Source organism: Punica granatum, chromosome 6 (assembly GCF_007655135.1).
Source record: "Punica granatum isolate Tunisia-2019 chromosome 6, ASM765513v2, whole genome shotgun sequence".
Taxonomy (NCBI): Eukaryota; Viridiplantae; Streptophyta; class Magnoliopsida; order Myrtales; family Lythraceae; genus Punica; species Punica granatum.
Window position 1 is genome coordinate 6381873 of NC_045132.1, and position 27796 is coordinate 6409668.

Below are 27796 nucleotides of genomic sequence, written 5' to 3' on the forward strand. Positions count from 1 at the left end.
CATAGACAATATACGAATAATAGAGTAAACATTATTGCCATAAAAGGAATTATTCAAATACATAAATCAAGCTCTAGGGCATATCACTAACAGAAGGTAGATCTGGGTGGCTGCGGGGGCACTCGCCGGCGAAGCTCTAAGGGAGTAGCCAGCTGTGGTGGGGCGAGTGGCCGAAGCTAGCTCAGGCAGATCTGCAGGGGGCATTGATAGGAGCTAGAGGCGCGGGTGAACGCACAGGGGGCCGGCGGGCTAAGCTCTCGGCATGATTGTGTAGGCAACTTGGGTGTTTCTTTTGGGGGGGGGGGGGGGGGGGGAGGGGGGGGGAGTAGGGAGAGGGGCGCCACTGTGCAAATCGATTCGTTGTGTGAAGGGCAGCCAGTGAGCTGCTGTCTGAGTCATCAATCGGGACATGTACCGCGGGTTCAAAACTAGCACCTGCTGGTTGGGATGCTAGGATGGACCCGCCGCCCGCGCGCGCCAATTGGTGGACGTCGTCTGGAACGCCGAAGTGTGTATAGAGAGCGAGAAAGAGATCACAGGGAGCTAGAGAGAAAGAGCACTTCCTGCTAATGATTGGTCAAACGGTCCATTTTTTTTAAAGTTAGCGATGGAATTCCGGCGGAACAGACCCCGTCGAAAAACGTGTTCGAGGGAAGTTTTCGTACTAATCCGTTCTGTCAAAAATACCCGTCGAAACAAGCATGGTCTTTAGTGGTGTAAGCAACAATAATTAGGAGGCTTTTTAGCATTTTTCATTGACAAACCATTAAATGTTTAGGATAAAATCGAACAAAAGAAAGCGGTAGTGAAAAAGCAGATACAAAATCATATATGTATAACATACTATCGTTAGTTGAAGCAATTTAACGTTTGTTTTTCTTATATCATGTTCGAGTCTTGAGAATTAAAAAAATTCTTGATTGGAAGAATTTTATTCCTTAGTAAGCTGACCGTACTTGAATTGAATTAATTAGGGTCTATTGAACTTTTGAATACGTATGTACACATCGAAAAAGAATTTTATCTATATATATATACATAAAAAACCATATATATATATATATGGAACTGTACTTTTGGATTTTCAGGCCCAAAATCATTAAATATATATATATATATATATTTAATCATCTTGACCATATCACGGTGTAATAGGAGTTTGCTTTTGAATTTTCAGGCCCAAAGAGAAGGGGCAAAAAAAAAAAAGGACTTGCTGAGGATATTATATATAACACAGAATCGAATATTTGATCCAAAATATTCCACAATTAGCTTTGATATCGCCTTTATGAATTACTAAAAAATAAATACCAAAAATTATTGTAATTTTTGGTTTGGATCTTTCTCCTCTTCTTCAACCCATTGTCCTTCCACTTAATTGAGGGAGTGTGGACTCATCCACAACGGTACTCATGCATGCCTTATAAGCAAAATATTTTGAAAACACGAGGTAATGTCGAAAAATAAAATCAAGCGGTAAAATCAAATAGAACATGGTTATGGTAAGAGATAATTAATCAACATTAGGCGAAATATAAGTCTCGATATAAGCTATGCTAGAAGGAAGGCCATGATACAGACTAATAGGGTAAAGCTCAATGGTCTTCAAGGTTGATATGCCCTCGGTCGGCTCATATACGATCATGAAGCTGTTGCCCCATTTTAAGCAAATAATATGATTCCCATCTTCTTTCGCATTGAGATACACAGTCGGTCGAGTTCTGGGATAATTAATGACGGGGAAGATGTCATTGGAAGACAGCACAGCCTAATCCAACACGAAGCCCTCCCAATATGATCATTGTATGAAGCTTTCATGACCCAGATCAACAGAGTTGCCGGAAAAATCGTAGACGCTACGAGGAATCCTCCTCTCAAGCCATCCAAATCCGCAGATTCTAGGCTCCAATCGGTCCAATCAGTACACGGCAGTGCAAACAAGTCTTTGTGGAACTTCTCAGCTGCGAGATGAAAGCAGAGGAGCGTATCGCGGACTGTACGATCTTCGCATAACCAATGAATAGAGTCGTTCAAATACTTCCCAACAGGTTTATTGTGTGCAATACGTAATGACTTTGCTGCCGGGTTTTTTCTTCCGGACGTCCCAACTTAAATCTGCTTACATGCCGGTGGAGCTGCCCGAAAGACAGTACTCATACTACCTCTTATCTTTTTGTAATCGTCACCTTGAGCAAAAAAATTATAATCTTGTCCTAGAAAATCAAATCCCATTTGTCCAGTGTTCCATTACTCATGTAAAGGTCTCGACGCCAATAAAATAAAATAAAAAAACTAAATCTTCATAATCAAAAGGAATGATTTTCATGAGAAAATAAAAATAAGCTCATCTAAATTTATAAAATGTTATTTAAAATTTTTAGAATCTATATTAATTGTGACTTTTTTTATTATTTTTAATGATTTGTTTCTAGAAAATGCATACAAGTGATGAGTTCGTTTTTTTTCAAATAATAGATTTACTCATTTGTGCTCATGTAGTCATGATTTTTAGTTTATTTTATTTTGTTGGATCTTTTAAATTGTGAAAACACAATTCAAATAACATTCATAAATTTCAATTCTAATAATATGCACAATTACATTAGCTATTTTATTCTTATATGAAAGATTAATATTATATAAAATGTCCTTAAGAAAAAGACCTAAGTAAATGGAGAAAAAAAGCATTCAGTATATTATATTCTCCGAATAATTCATTTGAAATTTTTATTCTCTCTTAGAATAATTGGCCAAGGAGCGAGAATATTGTTTCATAAGAAGCACTTATTTTCTTAAATCACTTTTTGGTTTTTGAAGTAAAGAAATTACTTTTGTGTATATATATATATATATATTTGGTTGTATTTTTATTTTTTGCACGTGAAAATTTTTAACCAATTAAAATGGGATATTATGCTAAAAAGATATTTAGGACTTTCAGGAATAAAATCATTTCCTTATCATTCATAATACGAAAATGTAACACTTATTTTAAGTTATATTATGGGTAAGGGGATATATAGAAAAGTGAGAGTTTTTCATATGGGAAGTTCAACCCAATGATTAAGAAAGGAAGAGATGAGAAATATAAGAGTGATTTAAGGAGCTAATCCATATTTAATTAGAGTAATTAATATACTATTAAGGGCATTCTTGTACCATGGATGACAAAGAGAGTGGATTAGCCATTATAGTGGAAATAGTCCTAACTTTTATTTTTAGGTATAACAAATATATTATTTTAGATTTGGATTTCCTCATTAAAAAAGTAAATAAATGAATAAAAATATATGCCACAGATACATTATAGGATAATTGATTCGATAATTTTATATTTTCCGTACAATCGTAGTATATTGCTGCCCGTACTTTGCGTCATCTTTCCACTTCGAATATTGGCTTTATATCTCTATGCTTTGCTGATAGTGAAAATTTTTTATTGTAATATTCAAGACTTTTTAGAAAGATATTGGTTATTTTTATAAAACTATCAAGATGTTCTCTTACTCTTCAACATTTGTTCCTTTTTGTTTTTCGATATAAGGAAGAGTAAGAATAAATATTAGGGTGAAATATTTAAAAAGAATCTTCAACTTTCAGTCGGGCAAAAACAAAAAACTTTTATAGATTTGGTTAAAAAAAATTCTTGCAACTAAGAATTGGGATTGAGATTAAATTAGCACGAACACACACCACAAATAACGCATTTGGTATTTCAAATAATAAAGATAAGAAAGTTCTGAATTCGATTTTCATCAGTATGATGAGGCCGTTTGATTGGATGTAATCTTCGGATTTTTCCGAGAATATTCGAAAATTACGACCTATTTTATGTCGTTTGGATGTAAAGTGATTTCCTGCAATAATCTTACTATCCAGATTTTAGGGGTGTGGTTGGAAAAGTTTTTACGGTCGAAACATTTAGTACTGTCGGATTACAACCATCGGTCTCACATCTTATCTCTATAAAAAGAAATCATATACTATATTATCACCCAAATGCATTCCCACAATCCAATATATTTACTAAACCCAACAATCTTACTTTTAGAGTTTTTTTTTTGTTATAATGAAAGGAAAATCCTAAATAACTAATAAATGGACACAAATAGTCCCACTAGCTATCAAACTTGCGATCTCTAAGTCAACAAATAAGAATATGTTTTACTACTTTATACTCTCTTTTAGTTATTTTTTGACCTTTAATCCACATAAAATGATTCAATTATTGAATTTTTCTTATAATCTTCCTATTCACCGTAATGCAACAATTATGAACCAAGTAGCCCTATGTCCTATAATTTTAGGGGAAAATGAGACCAGTGATCCTAAAAGTTTGCATTTTTTGACATTGAGTTCTAAAAGTTTCACTTCGAAAAATCAATTCCTAAAATACTTGAAAAAGTGTCAGCTGTGGTCCTATTCGTCACTGCCATTGACGAAACTGGCAACAAGGAGAACGACGCGTCCAGGTGGTCATTAAATGTTGACCTGACACGAATGGCCCGACTGCACCCAAGAGGAAGCCCTGACTTTTGAAGACTCGGCTTCTGGATTTTAGCCCAACCCGACCAGCGTTCGTCCTTATCCTCCTCCTTTCATCTGTCTGTCTCGTCTTCCTCTGCTTCTTTCATTTCTCCTCTCTCTCTCTCTCTCTCTCTCTCTCTATATTCCTCCCACTCTCTCACATTATTCAATGTGATTCTTCCACTCCCTCTCTCAGGCACCGCCACCTCTGTTGTTTCAGTGCTGGAGGAGACGAAAGCTCCTCAACCGGTTGCTCGTGGCTCCGGTCGGAGGCTCGGAACCTGCCGAAGATCCGCGACCAGTGCCATCGCTTGATCGGGCGGTCCCATAGGAATACCGAACACGGTTCACCAGAGTTCATGTACGATTTTTTGAGTTACGCATTGAATTTAGAGGACAATTGGAACAAGGAAGATCAGGACAAGGAGTCTCCGTGTCGCAATTTTCGGGGTCGATTGTCGGCGATACCGGACAGGCGGAACCTGGCAATGCGTGCGGCGGCACCTGGTCTGTTGTAATCCTCTGTGAATGAAATGACTGATTAGGATTTGTATGTAATGTAATGTAAATATCGCCATTTGGGGTACTGCATTTTTGATGGGTTGTCTCCATCAGTATATAATTTTTCAAGCAAATTAGGGCACCTAAATGCATATATTTGTATTGTTTTATTTATGATCAATGAAGCCTAAAGTCATTTTGATCGTGCGGGATGCGGTTTTCTTTCTGAGCTTTCGGGTTTCCATCGAACAACACTTTCAATCGATTTCAAGAAAGGGGAGAGTTTCAATCGAAGAGCTCAATTTTCGGATTTTAGGGTTCTTGGTAGGGCCGAGTTTCAATTGGACACTTTCAATCGAGCTACTCGATTTCATTAGGGGATTAGGTTCAGGAAAGGGAGAGTTTCAATCAAAGAAGAAGATTACAAGAAAGGAGAGCTTCTTCCGGTGTCCTTCTCCTTCGTGAACTACGAAAATGTACCTCGTCTTCGTTCCCTTCCTCTCGTGCTGCACCCCTTCTTCCTCTACGTGTCTGCACATCCTCTTTCGTTTTCCAGTTCCAAGCTTCCTCTTTAGGAGCTTCAGTTCAGTTTTCCAGTTCCGAGCTTCAGTTCAGTTTTCCATGAGGCCACTCGAGTTCGGGTTAAAAGGTTGACCGGTCGGGTTGGTACTCGGGTCGATCCATGAGGCCACAGGTTGAAAGGATGGCCACTTGAGTTGCTCCATGAGCAAGTCGGGTTGAAATTCGTCGGATTTCATATCAAGTCCAATAGCAACGTGCCACGTCATCATATTAATGGCCAACTGGATAAATTTGACGCCGTTAAGTCCACGTAGGCATCACGGTAACGGACAATTACATTTAAGACCAATGTTGATACTTTTTCAAACCTTATAGGACTTAATTACTCAAAGTAAAACTTTTTAGCGTAATTTTTCCATAATTTTACTATTTTATCAATACCTTTCTAAGACAATCAACCTCATTCTCCATCAAATCGAAAAAGGAAAAAAAATTGTTTAAATCTAAATGTGACAACTAATATGGTTAGAAAATGGAAATGAAGTTTGTTTTTAAATATTTTTTTTAATCGGTAATGAGGAGAAAATGAAGCCGATATATAATTTGACGCACTTGAAATGAATGATGAACCTCCCAAGTCCCAAAGTTTTCCCAATCCGGAGCCGTCCAAGTGTCCCCAAACCTCCATAGCCAAATGTGCAGAGACGACCTCAGGGTCAGACCCAAACCCCAAACCCGAAACGAGAAGACGACGAAATGCCACTCTCGCTCCCACTCCCACTCATCCGCCTATTAGCAGTAGCAGATCATCCCCTCTCAGTCTCCTCTGCCCGCTTCTTCTGGCCGGCTCCGCCGAACCCTAGCGAAGGTCGCCATGGCGAGGCAGCACTCCTCCGCCGCCTCGTGGGTCCCGCTTCAGAGGCGGTGGCTGCTCGCGATCATCTTCATGCTCTCCGTCACCACCCTCGTCGCCTTCTTCTCTAGATCCGGCATCGATCCCTGCGACCGAACAACAACGGTGGAGCACCTCGTCCAGAAGCGAGCCCAGAAGAGCCCTGCTCCGCCCGCCGTCGCCGTCACCGGGAGGGCCGAGCCGAGTCCGCTCAGCTTCATGAAGTCCAAGCTCGTGCTGCTTGTCTCCCACGAGCTCTCTCTCTCCGGTGAGCTCCTTTGGAACACCCACCACCGGCGCTTGCTAGCTCTCACCTGTATTCGTCAGTTTAGATTCACTAGCTGTTCAGTACGCCGTGTCAAACGTTTGGCATTACCATTGTCTTCGATCGATGTGGATTACATTCGCGACCTCATTGATGATTGAATGATAATGGATGAATGGACTTGGTTCAAGTATGAATAGTCTGACGTAGAAGGTGGGAGATGGACTTTTATCTTTCTTTATTTTCGCGCAAATGTGATACGGTATAATTAGTAAGACTTTTCTTTTCGCGGTGTTAATTTTTCTTGTGCTTAACAAATCGAATATCGAAGAATGTGAAACCGGGGAAACCAGAAACATGGGCATGCTGCAGATTATGAGCTGTATATGATGAAAGTAAAGTAATTTTGAGATGAAAACGAAGGGAAAGTTTAGCCACCAAATGGGCTACACAATCTAAAAAACGGATTTTTTTTTTTAAGTTCCTTCCACGTATTTCTTGGCCTTTTTGCTTGGCTTTAGAACATTCTATAAATTCATTCATATCTTGTCCAGATAAATTATATGGTCATTTAAGGCCGTCAGTCATGCTGACATCGAGTTTGCTAATTTCCTGCTTTATAGAAATATGCTCGTACGGAGTATGGATGGATAGACTGCATTGAATATGGTTGTGGTTGTACGATCTATTTCAAAAAGATGCAGGGAGAAAGCTTGTGTTACTTCTACGTTATTTGAGCTAGTGTTATGTCATCTTGTTGCATCATGATGGACTATTGAGGTTATGTGATGACTGTTATGACTCTGGTAATTACATTAGATTCCTGGTTGTTGGACTCTCTCAAAGAGTTCTACTGCCATGCACTATTTGAAGTTCGTCTGGCATGCTTTTGCCATTGCCTTCACGGAAAAATGTTCTTTGGCCGCCAAATTTCAAGTCAGTAGAAAATAATCTGTAACGAGTATGACACCCACTTGGTTTTAATTTGTTGGATTTTGCTTCTAATAAAGAGATGGCTGCGCGGAAGAAGTATTATATTTCTGGGGCTTGTTTAGATTTGGAAGGTGTTGAACACAAAAAAAAAAATATCTGGGGCTTTGGTTTCAGCTGCTACAATTGTTTAAACTCATTGAAGGTCAATGGTTCTGTTTTTGTCTTATTGTGTCTGAACCATCTTTTACATTTTTCTGTTATGCTTGCAATTAATTTATTTCTTTTGTGATTTCATGTTTGCTTTCTAACTTGATGTTTGTCTTTTCAGGCGGACCATTGTTGCTGATGGAGCTCGCGTTTCTGTTAAGGGGTGTTGGGACTGAAGTTTACTGGATGACCATACAAAAGCCCCTGGAAGAGGATGGGGTGATATACAATCTGGAGCAGAAAATGTTGGATCGAGGAGTTCAGGTAATAAGAAACTTCTAGGTGTTATATGCTTATGCAACTGTTGTTATAGTGTAGCTGTTATTGTTAAAGTTTTCCTTTGTTTCTTCTCTGGAGCTTGGATTCCTTAGCGTGCCATTTCTTCAGATATTATTGCTTACATATTTCTCCTCGTCGCTGTCATCAAATTTCTAGTAAAATGTACAGCTCGTAGGGCTGGCAGGAGCAATTCACTGAAACCCATAAGCAGAACTAAGGCAGAAATTACGCAACTGTAGTATTGGGATGTCAAGGAGATGGCATCTGTAACCTGAAACCTTGTTCTCTAAGGACTTTGAGCATTGTCAATCTCGTAGGTCCTATGAGATGAATTTTGACATCTGGTCATTAATTGTTATGTTCTTGCAAATTTAATGGAGAGCATCATTGTTTAAGATGAAATGAACCAAACTTATTTTTGTCTGTCTTATATGGCATATAGTTTCACTGTAATTGATAAGTGAGGAGTACCTTATTGGTGCTAATCAATTCTGCATGAGGAGATGCTCTTTCCTTGAAAGCATAGTTTGATCAATTTTTCTTTTAGTATGTTAATTATGGTCAATATTATATGTTCAGGTACTTTCAGCAAAGGGTCAAGGAGCTCTAGATACTACTCTAAAATCTGATCTAGTTGTTTTGAACACTGCTGTTGCTGGGAAATGGCTTGATGCTGTTCTGAAGGAAAATGTTCCCCGCGTCCTCCCAAAGGTTCTATGGTGGATTCATGAAATGAGGGGGCACTATTTTAAGTCAGATTACGTAAAGCACCTTCCCTTGGTTGCTGGAGCTATGATTGATTCACATGTAACGGCAGAGTACTGGAATAATAGGACCCGGGAGCGTATGAGGTAGGATTGAATAACATCCAATTCATGCTCTTCCTGAGCATGTTCGCCATCTATCATATATTTATTTATATAGTATGAATAGATTGAACCAAAATAACTAAAGAAAGAAATAGATTGTTCATATGTGCATTGCAATTTTTTGAAAAGTTTTTCATAATTTCAATTCCCTCTTGTACTTTTCAGATTTATATTATTAATAAGACTTTTCGTGCTTCTAGGAAAATTGTATATATTTCATTATTGAAATAATTAAAATGTGTACTCCTGAAAACACTTATTTAGTAATTAATTTAGTTAAAACAGTCCTCAATCATTTTATGAAACTTCAGTTTATGTTGAGTTGAGGTTTCTAATGGGCATGACAGGTTGATATGGCAAAACCAAGCATTGCTGCATGAATAAGTGTATACGTATTTCTTGCTGCATATGTTTCTAACTTGCCCTTTTCCCTTTAGCACTTTTCATTCATGATGAAGCTTTTCCCCTTTTACAAAAAAGAAAAAAAGAAAAAAAAAGGAACCTTTCCCCCTACTGTGATAAAAACTATAGACCAAGCTTTGCGTCCTTTGCTAGGATTAAGATGCCCGAGACATATGTTGTTCACCTTGGAAATAGCAAGGAACTTATGGAGGTTGCTGAAGACAGCGTTGCAAAAAGGGTTCTGCGTGAGCATGTCCGGGAATCTCTAGGAGTGCGGAACGAAGATTTACTCTTTGCCATCATAAACAGTAAGGATTTTCTTGACTGAATGTGCATATTTGAAGTTTATCCACAAGAATTCCTGATTAAACGATATAGAGGACACAACATTAAAATAATTTCTCATTATAAGTTAATAATTCCTAGATTTTCTATTTTCAGATTTCGATGTTTGGCATTACAAAGTGGTCTTTGTGCTGTCAATCCTTGTTAGGTAGAAGGAAGAACTACCACTTTTCCTCTTTCTTTGAGTTCAGTGGTGGACAGGAAAAAATCGTCAATTACTGGAAGAATATCCACATCTTTGGTTTCCAACAAGTTCGAGCACATTTTCTTGGAACTTTATGCACCATAGTATTTGCTGCCACATATTTTTGAAAGGCAGTATATAGAGTCCTTATCGATAGGGTACATAGTGCGATGATGTCTGTGATTAGCGAATAGTAACTTGTAGTTTGAGGATTTCCCAAAAAAGAAAACTAACTCATATGTTGAATGAAGAATGAAGAATGATAAGATGAATGGTGAATGAACTAATTTGAGTGCTGGCAAGAATAAAGAGTTTATACTTTTTGCCATTGCAGCATTTTGAAGGAAACATACACCTTAGTTAGCAGTTTCATTTTTCACAGATCTTAGTTTCACCAAGTGGGCCACAGCTACACTAGGGAGAACATTCTGTCCAATGCTGTGGAAAATAATGTTTCTTGAATTTTTTTCTAGTTAAAATTGCGCTGGCAAGTAAAATTAGTAAATTACTTGTTTGAATTGCAGGTGTTTCACGGGGGAAAGGGCAGGATCTATTTCTACATGCATTCTATGAGAGCTTGCAGCTAATCCAAGAGAAGAAGTTGCAAGTGCCTCCTATTCATGCAATAGTTGTGGGAAGTGACATGTCTGCCCAGACCAAGTTTGAGACAGAATTGCGTAATTTTGTCACATCGAAGAAGATTCAGGACCGGGTTCACTTCGTAAATAAGACCTTGACTGTAGCCCCTTTCCTTGCTGCCATTGATGTCCTCGTTCAGAATTCTCAGGTCCTTCCCCTGGGTTTGAGTTTCCAATTTTCTATTGACAACATCATGTGAACTGCTAGGATGACCAATTTCTGCCCTTCAGATTCGATCACTTTTGTCTTTAGTCTTACTGATACTCTTGGTTTCTGCCAATTTTAGGCACGGGGAGAATGCTTTGGGAGGATAACTATCGAGGCAATGGCCTTTCAGTTGCCAGTCCTGGTAATAAAACTAATTTGTCCCTCGCTCAATTATCCTGTATTGATGAAATCATAAAGACCTTATTGATCATTACCCTTAATCACGCTCATTGTCCTCAAACTGGAGAAGATATCGAACTGGCCAGGTGATTCTTTGATTGATCCATGTGGGTCTGATGGTTCCAATCTGTCTTAAAACTGCACTGGACCAATCGGCAACCAGACCCCAGCTGGTTCAGTTCAGTGAGAGACCAGTGGCTGGTTGTTGGTCAGAACTGGCCAGTTTTGTGCATGAACTGTTTTCAGTTTACATTTGTTTAATTTACATTTTAGAACTTTTGTAACATACAATTAAATAAATTTGTACTTTGAAATATTAGTGCGGGCTGGACCCATGAATCTGTGAACCTATTAGCCCATTTAATGTCCAAGTCGGGTAAGAAAGCTATGGGTCCAACTCGTCTTAATATGTCCAAGAAATATAAAAGATTGGCAATTGACTGGGTAGTTCCAGAAGGAAAGGGCCAATTTAGAAGTGTTTACTGGGTTAGATGTGTTTACTGGTGAAGTAGTCAGTTTATAACAGTTCATATGCAGATCATCTCTGTTGGCAAACTATGTGACATCGTCCCGTCTTCTATCATCTTCTCTACCATTTCAGGGAACCGCAGCTGGAGGCACCACTGAGATTGTTGTGAATGGGACAACAGGCCTCCTACACCAAGTCGGGAAAGAAGGCGTGACTCCACTTGCGAATAATATCGTCAAATTAGCAACTCACGTTGAGAGGAGGCTCACCATGGGGAAGAGAGGCTATCAGAGGGTGAAGGAGAGGTTCCTCGAGCACCACATGGCCCGCCGCATCTCCGCTGTCCTCAAGGAAGTGCTCAGGAAGTCTAAATCCCGAGCTCACAGCAATATGCTCTAGGAGAAGGAGGTTGAGAAATGGTAAAAACAGAAGGCAAGATGTCATTTTTTCGATATTTGAGACTCGATTTATTCAGTGATGTCTAGATTGTCTAGAAATTTTAGGAAGGCAGGCTCGTAAAAAGTTGGTCCCACTAGATTGTCTAGAAATTTTAGGTGGATTGATGTAGTCCTCTCATTCTGCTCTACGCTTAGCTATGTACAGGATATGTTTGTCGAAAAGAGCTGTAAAGGAAAAGCATAGTTCCAGATAAGGCAGCAAATGCTTTTGCATAGATAGAAATCCGATGATATAAGTTTTCAGTCACAGAGCAACATGCTTCGTTTTGCTTTGATGGAGTATGAAACTGTAATGAGCAGATTCCAAACTCATTTTCACTGCTCGGCATTATTATCGAATTTTGATATGACGTCTATCGATATTAGTCCACTGTAATACATTACGAGAAAGGATCATTTAAGAGTTTGCTCAGTACATCATACTCAGCTGAAAACTCATGAAAACTGCCCGATGTAAACGAAAAATAAAATGAAAGTGGACTAAAGTAAAACATCATCCAAATGTGTAAGCTTCGAACTATGTTATTTTTCGTCCTGAGCCGTCTTCTTGATCTTTTTGGGTTCTTTGTTTGAGGCACTAGAAGAGGGGGAGAGAATTTTCGTGAAAATAAACTCCGATTTCGATTTATTCAATGACCCAACCCAAAAAAATAATAAATAAAATAAAGAGTTAGGTATGATTTTGGTCCCTGAAAAATAACAAAATCTTAAGTTTGGTCCCTCAAAACTTTTTGCCATTGTTTTCGTCCCATAGTCTCCATTCTGTCTGTTATTTTAGCCCTGCTGTCATCTTGCACGTGTTAACAGTGACGAAAAATCTCACGTGACAACTGAGCTGGACATAACTCCGTTAACCACCCCCCAAAACTACCTTGAACCGCGTTGCTCTCTTCGTCGCATGCATGCTCGCCCTAACATCGAACCAATTCAGCCATTACCGCCAAAAGTCACACACATACATTGTCATTTAGGGTTTTAGGAGAAACAGAGGACCCCAAATATTGTAATCGTTGTACAATTTGATTTCGATTTGTTGAAATTGGGCAGAGAAAGATCCGTTAATCGCACATTGAAGAGGCGAAAATTTCAATTGTGCCAGCAGTATACTCGATCGAAACAATTTGGGAGTGATTCTGTCTCATTCCTTGGCATCGGTTGCATTATCTCAATTGCATGCTCTCTCTCTCTCTAGAATAGATTTGATATCTCTCTGTCTCTCCCCCCAAGCTTCTTCTGCGGCTACTGTTGCTGCTGAGAAATCTCAGCTTCCCCCCACATGGCTCCAATCTTCAGCTTCCTTCTCCCATCACGGCAGCCATAGCCGCCATCGTTCACTGAAACCACTCACTCCCTCTATTGACTCAATCACCGTCGTGTCGTTCCACTTCCGCCGCTAGCAGATCGCGGTGATGCTACCGCGCTATAGAAATTAACTAGTCTTTTGGTGGGGGAATGTGTTAGAGTTGCTAAGCTCCGGATTTTGTGGAGGAAGATAAAAGAGTGGAGAGTGGGTGAGTGGCCGAGGAGGAAGGAGGAGGAAAATGATGTCGAATGGAATAAACCTGGTGATGACAGTGATAGGGTTCGCGGTGAGCACGATGCTCATCTTGTTCATCTGCACACGCCTCATCTGCGCGAGGATTCAACTCTTTGCCTCCTGCCGTTCTTCTTCCTTCAAAGAAGCCTCGAACCTAGGGTTTCAAATTTGGGGTGCCGAATTTGATCTTCCTCTACTCACCGTATATTTAGGGAGAACGACATCCTTTCGCATATTTTTTTAGCGGGTGAACGACGTTGTTCTCTCGATCGCAATAAAAAAATTCACATTTTGACGGGGTTAAATCCAGCTCATCCGTCACATGAGATTTTCGTTCACTCTTGACATGAGCAAAAAGACGGTATGACTAAAACATCAAACGGAATGAATATTGAGGGACGAAAATAACGGCAAAAATTTTCGAGGGACCAAACCCAAGGTTTTGATATCTTTCAAGGACCAAAATCATATCCGATTCTAAAATGAAAACCTGTCTGATCCATCCATTTGACCCTCCGACCGACTAGTCTGATGAAATCGATTGATAGAGAACAACGATAATTATTATATATTATTATTATTTTATTATAAAAAATTATTATAAATTCTTCTTAGGGAGCGTACAGGCTAGTTCTATTCTAACTGCTAGTTCTATTCTCTCTCTCTCTCTGCTCTGCCCCTTAGATTCTAACGTCTAGTTTGAAGAAACAAAATGCACCCTCGGATTCTCTCTCCTCTGCCTGCTTTCACTTTCGCTGCTCCTCTCTCTCTCTCTCTCTGTGCGCGCGGAAAGGCAGTGATTTTCAAGCGGCAGATCAGGGCATTCACTGCTTTCCTTTCTTCGAGAGGTTCCGACATTGCAGTCGACGGAAGCTATAGATTTTGAAGCTCTCGAATCGTAGAGGAGGAGGAGGAGGAGGAGGAGGGAAGATGTCGAAGGTCCCTCCTGAGCATCTTCAAGAAGCAAACTTCCCCCAAAGGTTCTGACTTGACTTTGCCCTCTTCGTCAAGTCAACCGATTAGGGTGTAGTTGCCCTCCTAAGCTCCGGTTTTTCTCTGTCGAATAACATTTTTTTGGGGTCATCTCGATTTCTCTCGTAAGATTTTCTCCAGACGACCAATGGCTATACCTCCCTCCCCCCCCTCGAATTTAAACTACCCCTTTTGCGTTAGTCGATCTTTGTCGATTGAGCGATGGTAAATCGTATGTGCTCTTCGGATGTTATCGCTCAGTGTTAAGAAGTTCGGGCGGTTTGCAGTTGAAGAAATTAACATTTGCTTTGCCCAACAGATGCCCTCAGGACGAGCAAGAAGGAAGTGGCGGTTGCTGCTACACGAGGTAGGATTGATTTGTTGAGGTTGCTGTAATAGTAGCAACATAACTAATGTATGCTGAAATTGTTTTCCTTTCCGTGATTGATCTGTTGAATGGGGTTCATCTCTTATGTGTTTTTAAAGTATTTCTCTAATGCGCTGCCTCTCCTCTTTCATCTGAATTGTTTACTAATTCAAAGGATAATTCGACAGAAAATGTTCTGTTTTTTGCCTTTTTGGAGGGGAAAAAATGAAAAGAAGAGAAAAAAAAAAAAAAGGAACAGGTATGCAAATTGTGGTTTACACTTAACATTTGGTTCCTCTTGATCCATGTTCGTATCACATCTATGGTTCTGGTGTGTTTATGGTTTTGATTGCTAAAAGTAACAGAAAAGAGAAAAGTGTACGACATAGATATATTATATTATGGTTTTATATTTTTTTCTGAATGTATATGTGTATATTTATATATGCATGCTGTCAAGGTTTCCATAGTTCTATGAATTGTGGGAGTTTGTCATTTAGCCGCTGGGCCTCATTTTGTAAAGGTGGTCCAGATTTATTAAGTTGTAAAGCCACTAGGCCTTCATTTGGCCAATCAGGCTTCATTTTGTAGAGAGTCGGCCCAAATTTATTTAAGCACTATTTTTGCATGCATTTTATGAGAGCTCATCGTGCCTCCTGGTTCTTGGAGGAGGAAAAGGGGGCTCGTAGGGCCTTTTGTTGCTCGGAGGGTGTGATGGGCTTGTCTGTGGAAGAAAGGGAGTTTGGTGTTGGTGGGCTGGAGCTACGGGTTTAACTGCCCCATTGTTCGAATTTCTTCAGGGTCACAGATTTGGTCCGACGTGGGCATGACACTCATATCCCATTTAACGTTCATCGGAGGCGAAAGAGGGACAACTCTGGCAACGGAGGTCTTCCTATTCTTGGAAGCGGCCCCGTTGGCCTTGGGGACGAAGTTCTCTCTGACAATCCTGAACTCAGAGTCCCACTTCCTAGAGAGCTTGTTAGCTCTCTGGTCGTTGGGTCTCACGTCCTTCTAATTCTTTGCCCTCTTATGGTTATATTTAAATTTCTTGTTGCACGTCATTATCTTATTGGCCAGTTGTGTCGGAACAACCTCGAGACGGTGGTGGACCAGAGGGCTTTTCGTCGGAGGAGTCGGCTGCCAAACTAAGCCCCAGAGTATCAGGAAGTGCTAGGATAGACTCCACTTCGATGTTTTTCTGGCACAACTAGTGAACATGATTAGGACGTGGAAGATGAAATTCAAAGATAAGTGCGAAGAATGGGAAGACTGTGAGGCCCAACGACCGGAAGAGGACTTACGAGCTCTCCGGGAAGCTCTGCAACTCGGAGGAGGGGATTATCGGAGAGAACTCTGTCCCCAAGGCCAATGGGACTGCTTGCAAGAAGAGGAAGACCTCCACTGTTGTCCCTCTTAACCATCCGATGATGGTTAAAGGTGATATGGGTGTTATGGCCATGTTAGATTGAATCTATGACCCGAAGAAATTCGAAGGAATGGGATTGTTAAAACCGTAGCTCGAGCGCGCCATGAGAGGTACATTGAACCTCTTCCACGGACAAGCCCATCACACTCTCCGAGCGACAAAAGGCATTATGGGGCCCTTTTTTCCTCATTCGAGAACTAGGAGGCTCGATGAGTCCCCCCAGCGCCCGGGAGGCGCATCGAAACTCCCAAAGATTTGTCAAGCCTCCCAAGGACGGGATGCTCGACAGGCCCCTACCTTGATCGCAATTCAGTTGGCCTTGGACTCAGTTGATGACAGTTCAGAGAGGATCAGGTATATTCCTAGCTGCTCCTGTAATAATATCAACGTCTTACACACAAAAAAAGTAAGTTCACTTGTTCCAGTATAGAGGTTTTGACTCTCTTTCGAAGGGAATTCATCGAGGGGGTTCTTCGGGCAACACTCCCCAGGCCCTGGCTAACCTGTTGGGCCTCCAGGCAGTGGCATGAAACATGAGAGATTGGTGGTGAAAACTAACGCGAGAAGATTTCCGAGGAGACGAGAGGAGCGAAGCAGACAACGCAGTTTCCGAGAAAGATTATTTCTGGTGGGAGAGATTATGCACAGGGAGTCTTTGTTTTCGCATCGCATGTTTTTCGAAAAGAGCTGTAAAGGAAAAGCATAGATCCAGAACAGTCAGCAAATGCTTTTGCATAGATAGAAATCCCCGATGGTATAAGTTTTCAGTCATAGAGCTAACATGTTTCGTTTTGCTTTGATGGAGTGAGAAACTGTAATGAGCAGATTCCAAACTCTTTTTACCCTGCTCGGCATTATTGTCGAATTTGATATGTCGTCGATCGATATTAGTCCCCCGTTAATACATTACGACAAAGGATCAGTTAAGAGTTTGCTCGAATACATCATATGGATTGACGCCGACTTCTTAATTCTAAATATATGGATATGAAAAAGAACACCAATCAATCTTAGTTTTAAAACTGGAATTTTCACTTCCTTTCGCTAAGGCAACTGAGACAAACCAACCTCAGACTTAACAGCAGACGTGTATAATGAACAGTACCAGGTTTAACTAATTCACATGAAACTTCAATAGATCTCTAAAGCCAAAAACTAAACATGAGTGGAGATAGAAATAATCTCCTCCCATCAAAATGAAACATGAAGCAGTGTAAGCGTTATGGATGAAAATCCGACCCCCAGTAGCGGCTGTGCAACATTTAGAGCAAAAAGCATCCCATTACACCTGACCTGAGAACAAGTGGAAAACTGCAACAACGGCGTCGAAGGCTGGATGCTCATTAGATATATCCCAATACAAGTTCCCCCGAATTTCGCCCTCTCTCCTTATGCTCGAGGTTTGGACACCCAGTGCATGCATCCCGAACCAACAACGATGGGTTCTGTCAGAATTACTAATCTGGACTTTTGCACTCCGATGCAATACTCCAACTACCAACTGTTCTGCAGCAGTGGTGGTGTCCATCTTCGGTTCTCTGATCCTCGTATGAGCCAACTTGCTTGAAGAGAACTCAAGGGAGTTTAGGCTTAGAAGTAGGATCTTCACTTGCTGGTCCTCTGCCCTGCTGCTGCTTAAGATTGGGTTTCGTGAACCAAGTTGTGTACAGAAACTGCTTGTGCGGGCCCACGTGGTTGCATATCTGCCTCAGCTTCTGCCTCTCCCTCATCCATCGGAGTACTATCTTCATGTGTCTTTTGCTCGTCAACCCTCTCAACCCAACTTCCTGGAATCTCCCATGGATAATTGATCAGTAGCTCGGAGTAACACAATAATCAGGACTGAAGTGAACCACTTGCAAGAGCAACAAAAATAATAGAAGGGGTAGCTGAAACGACAAAAGTTGCTCGTCCAAGCAAATATCAGTTTCATTTCAGGGTAAACAGAACCGAGACATCGCCTTATCATCCATTCTGTATGCTGGAGTGCAAATGTGACCACATTTCATGACATATTATGATCTGCACTGTAGAGGATGACATCCAATCCAATACCTTGTTCATATTGCCCAACATGGGTCACCAATGGTGCTCCACAAGGATAAAGGTCTGTGCTAATTACCAAGGTGTTCATATTTGAGCCTGCACTACAACAGCACACAGAGTGGTTCATCTTTGAAAGTTTTGTGGTCATTTGCAAGTCGGACTTTCATGGGATCATATTAATAAGAGCTAAATATCTCATGATAGAGAAACAAAGTAAATCGTCTATTGACCATCTCAAATGGACCAAAAGAACCATTTTTCTTGGTCAAGCTGCAGGACTAGCAATTCTGACACGAACGGAGCATAAATATGCACGAAATCATTGTTGTTTTCTTCCCTAGAATTCACCTATCCCGCAGTTTGCAGGTTGAAATTACATGGACGAGGTTCAAAGATGCGATAAACCCGACAGGGCAATGGCTGTCTATACCCCGCATTTTCGATCATCCTAACATGTTCCCCACACCTTTCACTGGATACAGAAAACCCAAACCTCCAATTCATCGGGCATCCGAGACTTCACATTTTTTCCATTTCAATCATGCTTAAGCCCTTAACATCCAAACCGTCAATAGCTCAAACTCAAAGAGACACTACCAATTGAGAAGATATTCACTGCTCAAACTGTAAAAGTAAAATCTCCAGCATAGAGCAGCATCAATGGTCAGCTATAAACAAAGCAAATCGTTTATGACCATCTCAAACAGACCAAGAAAATCATTTTTCTCGATCAAGCCACAGGACTAGCAATTCCGACACGACCTGCGAAACCGTTGTTGTTTTCTTCCCTAGAATTCTCCTATCCTGCATTTTTGCAGGTTGAAGAAAGACAGAAACTCCACAGACCGGACTCGCAATGCGATAAACCCGACAGGGCAATGGCTGTTGTTACCCCGCATTCTCAATCGTCCCGACATGTTCTCTACACCTTTATCTGGAAACAAAAATAACCGGACATCCAATTCACCGGGCATCCGGGATTTCGTATTTTTCGAATTCAATCATGTTTAAGCCCTTAACATCCAGACAGTATTCTCAAACTCAAAGAGACACGACCGATTGAGAAGACAGACACTGCTCAAATTTAAAAAGTAAAACCCCCAGCTAGGAGCAGCATCAATGGTCGGATAAGGACGGGAAGAAGGGGGGAAGAAAACCATAATAACCATACCTTGACGCGGTCCCAGGTGTCGGAGATGGTGAGAGGGCCGTGCTCCTTCAGTATGTCGAAGATGACCCTGGTAATCGTCTGCGTCTGCTCCGGCGGCGTTCTCAGCTCGATCGGCTTCATCTTGGGCTTCGGCTTCTTTGCGAACATCCTGATTGCTGTCCCAAACATCCTCACAATTGCTTCCCTTAACGATTCAGACAATCTCAGTATGAACTCGCGATTGGAGCTTTCCAGGTTGTTGCTGGCAGCAGTGAAGGGAGAACATGAAGATGCAATTTTGCTACGTGGGGTTGACCTTCAAAGTCGAAGGAGTTGAGGGCGGAGGAGTTGCCGCCGAAGACCTCGCTTGTGACCGAGGTGGCGGCGGCGTAGAGGAGTTGAGGGCGGAGGAGGGAGACGGTTGAGAGAGAGAGAGAGAGCAATTTTTTATTATTTTCTTTTGGGTGAAATATGAGCAAATTTGATTGCTTAGAATGTTTAAAGGGTAACTAAATAAATAAAATCAACTTTGGTCACATTTTTCACTTTTAGTATGAGCTTTTCCTTTTTCAAATAAAATTATAGATTTTAATTTTCTTCTCACGTTTATCATCCGTCCGATTTTTTTGTCCAATTTGTTGACGTGGCCAAGAAATGCCAAGTGACTGACGAGAAATCTGTCAATGCGTTAAAATATTTGTTAAAAATTTAAAAATTGTTCTACTAAAGAATTAGTGATCAATTAATAATATAAAGAAAATAAAGTTTAAGAATATCATCATATATTATATGAATAATAAAATCTTCTCCTAAATTTTGAAAAATATTATGTTATATCGATATCTTGTTAGAATATATTTATTCAATTTTAAGAGTTCAAAAGTTCATGAACTATTAATGTTATGTTCATGATTTTTATTAAGAATTAGTATAAAAAAGGAAGATACCAAAGAATTTCAAAAAAAAAAATCCATTGAATGGTCCATGTGCCCTTAAAATTTCGTAATTCTTTAAAAAAATATTATAAAGAACTAAACATCTATAAAACTATAGATTTACTTATAAATCTAAAAAATATCGAGGAAATTTTAGTAATTTGGTTATTTTTAGGCCATTAAGCCGGAGATTCTACATAGAAGAGGGGCACAACGCATAGATGTTGAATGAATTAAAAAATCTTTATTTAAAATTCATGAGTAGTTGAACAATATCATAAAAATAAGAAATAAAGTTTATCAAATATTATTATGTAAATAATAAAATCTTCTTATAGAACTTCAAAAATATTATGTCGAATTGATATTTTATCGGAGAATATTTACTCAATCTTGAAAATTAAAAAGAATTCTTCATTTATTTTAAATATTATTAACTAATAGCGCCTCATGAGAAATTTAGAAAAATATTATGTTTTATCCTAATCTAATCATCATAAAATAATTTTAAAAATTTTAAAAGTGGTTTTTATTATATTATTTTTTTCCCACAAGAAGCATTCTCTTTTATTGGTTTCAACTATATTCGCAATACTCCCCTATCAACTTAACCGTCGGGCAAAGACGGTAGAGAGATGGGGGAGTATCATGACCGCTCCTACAGTCAGGGGATGGTCTCCGCTCCGATGCCGTGGATTCCACGCGCCGCCGGCGTCCTCCCTCAAGTTCATCCCCAAGCAGCGCTTTCGGCACCTGCCCGAGCAGAGAAGCCCCGCACCGGCATTGTGGTCGCTGCCGCTTTCGGACTTGGAGTCCTACTTCGTCTCCCTCTTGAATGCCTCCGCGACTCTCCCCCGCCTCCGGCAACTCCACGGCCTCATCTACCGCTCCGGCCTCCACCAGTCCTGCTTCGTCCTCACCAAGCTGATACGCTCTCTCACCGCCCTTGATGTCCCGGTCGAGTCCTACCCCAAACTCATCTTCCGCCAAGCCAAATGGCGCAACCCTTTCCTCTACACCGCCCTCATCAGAGGCTATTCCCTCCGAGGGAATCTCGCGGACTGCGTCGACTTGTACGGTAGTATGAGAAGAGATGGAATTTCCCCTGTTACCTTTACGTTCACGGCCATCTTCAAGGCCTGCGGGGAGAATCTCGACTTGCGTTTAGGGGAACAGATGCACTGTCAGATGGCTCTGTTTGGTGGGTTTGGGTCTGACTTGTACGTGGGCAACACCCTGATAGATATGTACGTGAAATGCGGGGTTTTGGGCTCTGCCCGCAAGATGTTCGACCTAATGCCTGAACGAGACTTGATTTCTTGGACAACTCTGATAGTGGCTTATTCGAAGAGCCAGGACATGGCCTCTGCGAGGCGCCTATTTGACTGTATGCCCGAGAAGGACGCCATTGCATGGACCGCGATGGTTACCGGCTTTGTCCAGAATTCCAAGCCGGGGGAGGCCTTAAAGTTATTCGACAGGATGCAAACCGCCCGTGTGAGCCTTGATGAGTACACATTAGCAGGTGTTATCTCCGCCTGTGCTCAGTTGGGGGCGTCGAAGTATGCGAAGTGGGTGAGTGAGATTGCGGAGGAGAACATGCTCAGCCCGACAAGTAACGTGGTCGTGGGGTCCGCGCTGATTGATATGTACGCAAAATGTGGGCAAGTGGACGACGCGTATAAAGTCTTTGAGGCTATGAAGGAGAGGAATGTGTACAGCTACAGCTCGATGATCGTGGGTTTTGCTATTAATGGGCAGCCAAAAGCAGCAATAAGTTTATTCCACGAAATGTTGAAGAGTACAGACATCAGACCTAATGATGTGACCTTTATCGGGGTCCTTACAGCTTGTAGCCATGGGGGAATGGTGGATCAGGGCCGCCAAATATTCGCGTCGATGGAGAAAACTTATGGGATCCTACCCAATGCGGACCATTATGCCTGCATGGTCGATCTACTTGGCAGGGCAGGAAAATTAACAGAAGCCCTCGAGCTTATTAGGAAAATGCCTGTGGAACCCCATGGCGGAGTGTGGGGTGCCCTGCTTGGTGCTTGTAAGGTGCACACAGACCCCGACATTGCTGAGATTGCTGCTGCCCAACTCTTCATTTTCGAACCTGACGCAGTTGGGAATTATATATTACTTTCTAATATCTATGCATCATCGGGAAGGTGGGATGATGTTTTACGAGTGAGGAAGCTGATGAGGGGGAAAAAGCTTAGGAAGAATCCGGGGTGTAGCTGGTTTGAAGCAAAGAAGGGGGAGATTCACGAGTTTTTTGCTGGCGACACGAAGCACCCTCGGTCAGATGAAATTAAACAGGTCTTGGATGAACTCGTTGGGAGGTTAGAGGCTAGTGGATATGAGCCAATTTTGAATTCGGTGGCTTATGATGTAAGCGACAAGGACAAGAGAAGAATACTGCTTGGCCACAGTGAAAAGCTTGCACTTGCATTCGGGATATTGAGTTCCACCTCAGGGTCTACGATCAGAATAGTGAAGAACCTGAGGATTTGCGAGGACTGCCATTCGTTTATGTGCGGTGCATCTCAGGTTACAGGGAGGGATATTGTCATCAGGGACAACATGAGGTTCCACCATTTCCGTGATGGCGCTTGCTCATGCAGGAATTTCTGGTGAGCACAATATTGCCTCAATTTGTTGTTGTGAGATGATCTGTATAGAGGGCGACCGAAGTCATTATACCTTATTCCAGATTCCGACAACACAAGCTCCAAGCTTTCTACCTTCTCCGGCTGAAAAATAGTACAGACATTGATGGTTGTCTTCGCTCATTATCTCGAAGCCACATTTGGTACATCATTTATATCAACTCGAAAAGTCTATCAGGGCATCTCTTTGGGCATCTGAAATGCAAATTAATGAGAGGTGTTTGGCTTCGATGATCTTCCTCTGTTTGTGCAGTTCTCTGTTAATGTCCTGCTGAACGTCCCCTCCGTCACTCTACTGGTTTTCGCTCTTTCGATAGATATTCAAATCATACTTTCACATTATGGTTTGTCTTCTTGTTTGATAATGATAAAATGCAGAAAACAACATGCCATGGATCGTGACTTATGTTACGGGCATCATATCGGGAAGCCATAAATTGGCATTTTCATGATCTATTTGTACATCTTTTTTTTTTAAATGTCAGCATCCATATTTGGTCCATCGGCGCTCGAGTATCATCAAGGAGGACCCAAATACGTTCCGGAAGTCACTCCTGATCATTGCTCGGTGCATTCACTATTTTTTTTTTAAATGGGGGCATTTTTTAATTTAACTCCAATTTTGATTTTTCAGGAAAAAAAAAAAAAGAAAAGAGAAAATCGCCCTATGGGACATCTCTAGCCTTTACGTGCGTGCGTCAATTTTGATTTTCAAAATTACGGATGACACTCGGATTGAAAAATAATTTCCTGCATAATATGGATCATCAAATTTTTCTAAACATAGTGATGGTCTTGGTTTATTTTTTGAATATCCGATTGAAAAGATGAAAAATTCGAAAATAATCGAGTAATTATAATCGACGTGTGTCGGTAGTTTGATATCGATTTTTATCAAGATTCGATCTCCATCAATGCAAATTGGAATTTTGATAGAGCCAATTAGTTTTTGAATCTCTCAATTTCGAATTCATTCCGAAAATGTCAACGGATCCGAGAAATTAAATTTCAATCGATGAACGCCCGTACAAGCAAATGAAGAAAAAAAAGAAAAAAAAATTGTGGTCGGAGGGTCGGCCACAAGTAGCCCATGTGGCCGACCCTCCCGACCTCTCTCCTTTTCTTTTCATTTTTTCTTTTCTTCTTTCTTCTTCCTCCTCTGCAAGTCCATGCAAATTGTTCTGCCCCCGCCTACTTCTTAGCCCGGCACTTACTTCGCCATCCTCGACAGCAGCTCATCCCCTGCTATCTCCTCTTCTTCATGCCTCCATCAAAATCACCATCATCTCGGCTTTTCTCTCCAGCTCTCTCTCTCTCTCAGCAGCAGCAAACAGCAACATCACCTCACCATCCATCCTCTGCTTCACGCCGCAATGACCATGACCACCCTCTCCTTCTGACCATTCCTCTCTTCTTCTGCTCCTTCTCTTTCTGTCAGGAGGCAGACAGAACAACAGCCATCAAACTCTCTCTCTCTCTCTCGGTCACCATCCTCGGCAGCACCACAGAATAGATAGACAGCCTTCCATCACTCTCTCCCCCTTTCTCTTACTCTCTTGGTTCCTCCATGGAGTTGTAACAGTAGCACACATACACACCATCATCTCACTATCAACACTCCATCACTCGACAGCTCCGCCACTTCTCCTTTGCCTTCATCACCTCCCGTTTGCTCTACCTCCATCATCTTCCTGGCCATTGCCCCATCACAGCCATCACCATTGTCACCACCTCCCTTCATCGTTCTCCTCTCCAGCTTGATCACTTTGACCACTCTCACTCTTCGTTTCTCCCTCGATCACAATTGCTCTCTCCCCCTTCCTCACCTTCGGTTGCAATGGCAGCACAGACACCACAACCTTCCTTCCCTCTCTCGGGACCTCCTTCAACAGATAACAGAGCAGCTGCAGCACATACTCTTCCTCTCTCAGCTCTGCTCATCACCATCACTGTGACATCCTTTCTCTGGCCGCTGTTGCTGCTGCTACCGCAGCCCCTCCTCGAGCTCCCCAGCATTTCCCTGAGTTGAGCTAAGTCTCAATCTCTCTCTTTGCATTTCATCTCTTTGCCTCTGCCTACCACTGTTCTGCCGTTCTTTTCTTTCCTTCTCTGATGCGGCTGAAGTTGTGGTAAGTCGATACCTTGGGAAAAACAGGTTTTGATGACCCTGTCTCGAGTGAAATGATCTTCGGAGCACAACTCACTGCCTTTGGCTATGAAAAGACAAGATTTAGACCGAATTCCATTGTTTAGAGCCTCAAACGGACATTTTTATGTTATTTGGATATTTTTGCAATTTTAGGAAAAATTTATATTTTTCGTATAATTAAACATTTTAATTCCTATTTAATCTTTTAAAACCCTAGTTGAACGTTTTTGTCTTTGATCAATTAATAAAAATTGGAGCTTCCGTGCTCTTTATCCATTCTCGGATTTGATTCGAATTGGATATCAATTTCCTAGGTTTTCGAAGAATTAATAGGATATTGAAGGTCGTAGTTCCGGTATTCTGCGGAATCAACGGATCTGTGACGGATTGTTTGCATGTACGCTGCGTCATTCTATAGGTCCGAGTTCTCGACAACGAACCTCCTTGTGCTCCTTCCTTTGATACTGTGCTACTGCCCTCTTCCGAGCTCCATCAAGCAGCCGCTACTGCCGTGGGCCGCCCCTCTTCCACCTGATGTAGCGTCCTTCTTCCTCAGCCCGTGTTGTTGCTGCTGTGCCACTGCTCTGCTCTTTGTCGTGCTGTTGCTGCTGTGATCTCCATGCCATGCTGATGCTGTTGCATTCTTCCTATACGTTTTTTTTTTTTTTGCAAGCAACCAATGCCATGGCTCCTCCTCGAGCTTCTCGCTGCTCCTAACTTGTTGCACTGCCTGCAGCTACTATTCTTGCCGCTGTGTTGAGCCGAGATAGCCCATAATCAGTTCAGCTCGAAGGATCTTTGAAGCTTTGCGAGCTTCTCTCGACATTAGCTTGAGAGAGGTATTCATTTCAGATCTTAGCGGTATGATTAGGGCTCTTTTATTTTGTTTGATTCGATGTTTTAGTGGATGATAAAGTTCATGTTGTCAGCCAAATAGCGTGAATCGATCATGATATAAACTTGACTCTTTTGAACCGGCATTTCATGATGGAAACCAACTCGAACATGAATTTGAATATTTGAAGAGTCAGATTTAAAATCGGTTGTTTGAAATGGGAATAAACCTGCATGAATTGAATTTCATGTTTATTCGACTTAAGAATTAAAATTGACTAAGTACATTAAATCGGCTTAATTTATCGCTTGAGCTCAAAACCAGCAAATTAAATTGTTGATGCGATTGTGTTCCCATGTTTGTCTGTTTTGGAGTGTTTGATTGCATTTTTGATTAAGACCTCACACGAACCGAACTAATCATGTAAAGTTGGTTTAAAATCCGATTTAATTCCGGGACAAGCTGAGATTAGAATTTCATTCGGATGGTCCGTCAATGATCGATTTGGTGTGTTTGATTTTAGAGTTAAGTAGAATTGAGTTTTGATTTTAATTGGGTTGTAATGATTGTGTTGTTGAATTATGAGAAAAAGTGTGAAAAAGAAATAAATTGTTAAGAGAAAGTAATGATTGTATTATTAAATTGTGGAAAAAATAATGAATAGTTGAGAGAATTTAGTATTAAAAATTGAATTGAATGGTTAAAAAATGAAGAAAAAAGGGAAAAATAATAATAGTATTGTTGATTTTATTGTATAGTAAGTAGAGTTAAAGTTAGAGTTAAAATTTAAAAAATTTAATTGCAAAATCAAACAGTGCTAACGACTCAAAATCCATAAAACCAAAAAAATTCGGCAATTTACTTAAATTAATTAACCTCACACACAAGGTAATTGGGACGAACTACTCGGCTAATTAAATCACTCGATGTTTAAATAAATTTTACAAGCCGGCTAATAACCTGTTAACATGTTAGAGAAAATCACGTTTCTAACAATTAAAATCAACCAAACCATGATTTTAATTCATCAAACACTCCTTTTGCTAAATAATTAATGACAAAAGGGCCTATGCAACAACCATTGCACTCCCAAATGAAAACTAAGTGATCTCACACCAATGCCTAGATCCATTTATTGACTCCGCGCATTGCACAAATTTTATAAAGAAAATTCTATTTTGAGAAGTTACATATTAAGAAAATAATTGATATCCATTTACAATTTATATTAGTATATAAAAAAAGTTGTGTTTATACTATATAAATTTTAATGCGGTAAATTTCAAACTTACGCTAAATGATGTAATTCAAAAGCTCATGAGCAAGTAATTCATGAAAAATAAAGAATAGATATATAATCCCAATTATCAATTTAATCTTTAAGAAAATTAGAATCCTAAGAATGTAGATTTGTTTGGTTTCATGAAATGATTTTAGAATCATGATTTTGATTTTAACTCTACCCACTAAACAACAAAAACACACGTTTCCCAAGTCAAATTTGTAATACCATCTCATTTGTCTTTTTTCACAATCAAAATCAAAATCAAAATCAAAGTTACTTTAACTCTGAAACCAAACGTCCCCTAAAATTCCTAGATTTAGTTAATGAAACAATGATAATCATAAAATTTAGGGAAAATAACACCATACGTCATTTTTTTTTGTTTTTCACGCTACAGCATAAAATGAAATAATTTCACCATATGCCAATAACTTTTTTTTCATCCCACGTCATACCGTCTATTTTTTTTACCCTACAAGACGGTTCTTTGACTGTGGACTTTTTTGGATCAGTTTTGCAAGAATAGAAATTTGAAAG

The 27796-nt window shown here is 40.6% G+C and overlaps 4 protein-coding genes across 5 annotated transcripts; 3 read left to right on the forward strand and 1 right to left on the reverse strand.

Annotated features, from left to right (window-relative positions):
• The first annotated feature begins 6170 nt into the window (after positions 1-6170).
• Positions 6171-12199, forward strand: LOC116211337. Its single transcript, XM_031545667.1, has 7 exons — positions 6171-6710; positions 7969-8111; positions 8706-8977; positions 9551-9705; positions 10451-10713; positions 10852-10914; positions 11554-12199. The coding sequence occupies exons 1-7, from the start codon at positions 6425-6427 to the stop codon at positions 11818-11820; spliced, it is 1449 nt and encodes a 482-aa protein (XP_031401527.1). The 5' UTR covers positions 6171-6424; the 3' UTR covers positions 11821-12199.
• Positions 12200-14045: 1846 nt separating this feature from the next.
• Positions 14046-17093, forward strand: LOC116211093. 2 transcript variants are annotated; one of them, XR_004157614.1, is made up of 4 exons: positions 14046-14396; positions 14708-14755; positions 15556-16538; positions 16637-17093. XR_004157614.1 is itself a non-coding variant. In XM_031545305.1 (3 exons), the coding sequence occupies exons 1-3, from the start codon at positions 14347-14349 to the stop codon at positions 15905-15907; spliced, it is 450 nt and encodes a 149-aa protein (XP_031401165.1). In that variant the 5' UTR covers positions 14046-14346; the 3' UTR covers positions 15908-17093. The 2 variants fall into 2 exon arrangements, 1 of the variants encoding a protein (XP_031401165.1); XM_031545305.1 differs by having other exon boundaries at positions 15556-17093.
• A 160-nt stretch (positions 17094-17253) lies between these two features.
• Positions 17254-19859, reverse strand: LOC116211095. The gene is made up of 2 exons (XM_031545306.1): positions 19402-19859; positions 17254-17971 (listed from the first exon to the last, which is right to left on the reverse strand). The coding sequence occupies exons 1-2, from the start codon at positions 19567-19569 to the stop codon at positions 17759-17761; spliced, it is 381 nt and encodes a 126-aa protein (XP_031401166.1). The 5' UTR covers positions 19570-19859; the 3' UTR covers positions 17254-17758.
• A 1036-nt stretch (positions 19860-20895) lies between these two features.
• On the forward strand, positions 20896-23444 carry LOC116211677 (pentatricopeptide repeat-containing protein At5g44230). Its single transcript, XM_031546151.1, has one exon. It carries the CDS (start codon positions 20964-20966, stop codon positions 22956-22958), a length of 1995 nt encoding a protein of 664 aa, XP_031402011.1. The 5' UTR covers positions 20896-20963; the 3' UTR covers positions 22959-23444.
• The last annotated feature ends 4352 nt before the right edge of the window (positions 23445-27796 follow it).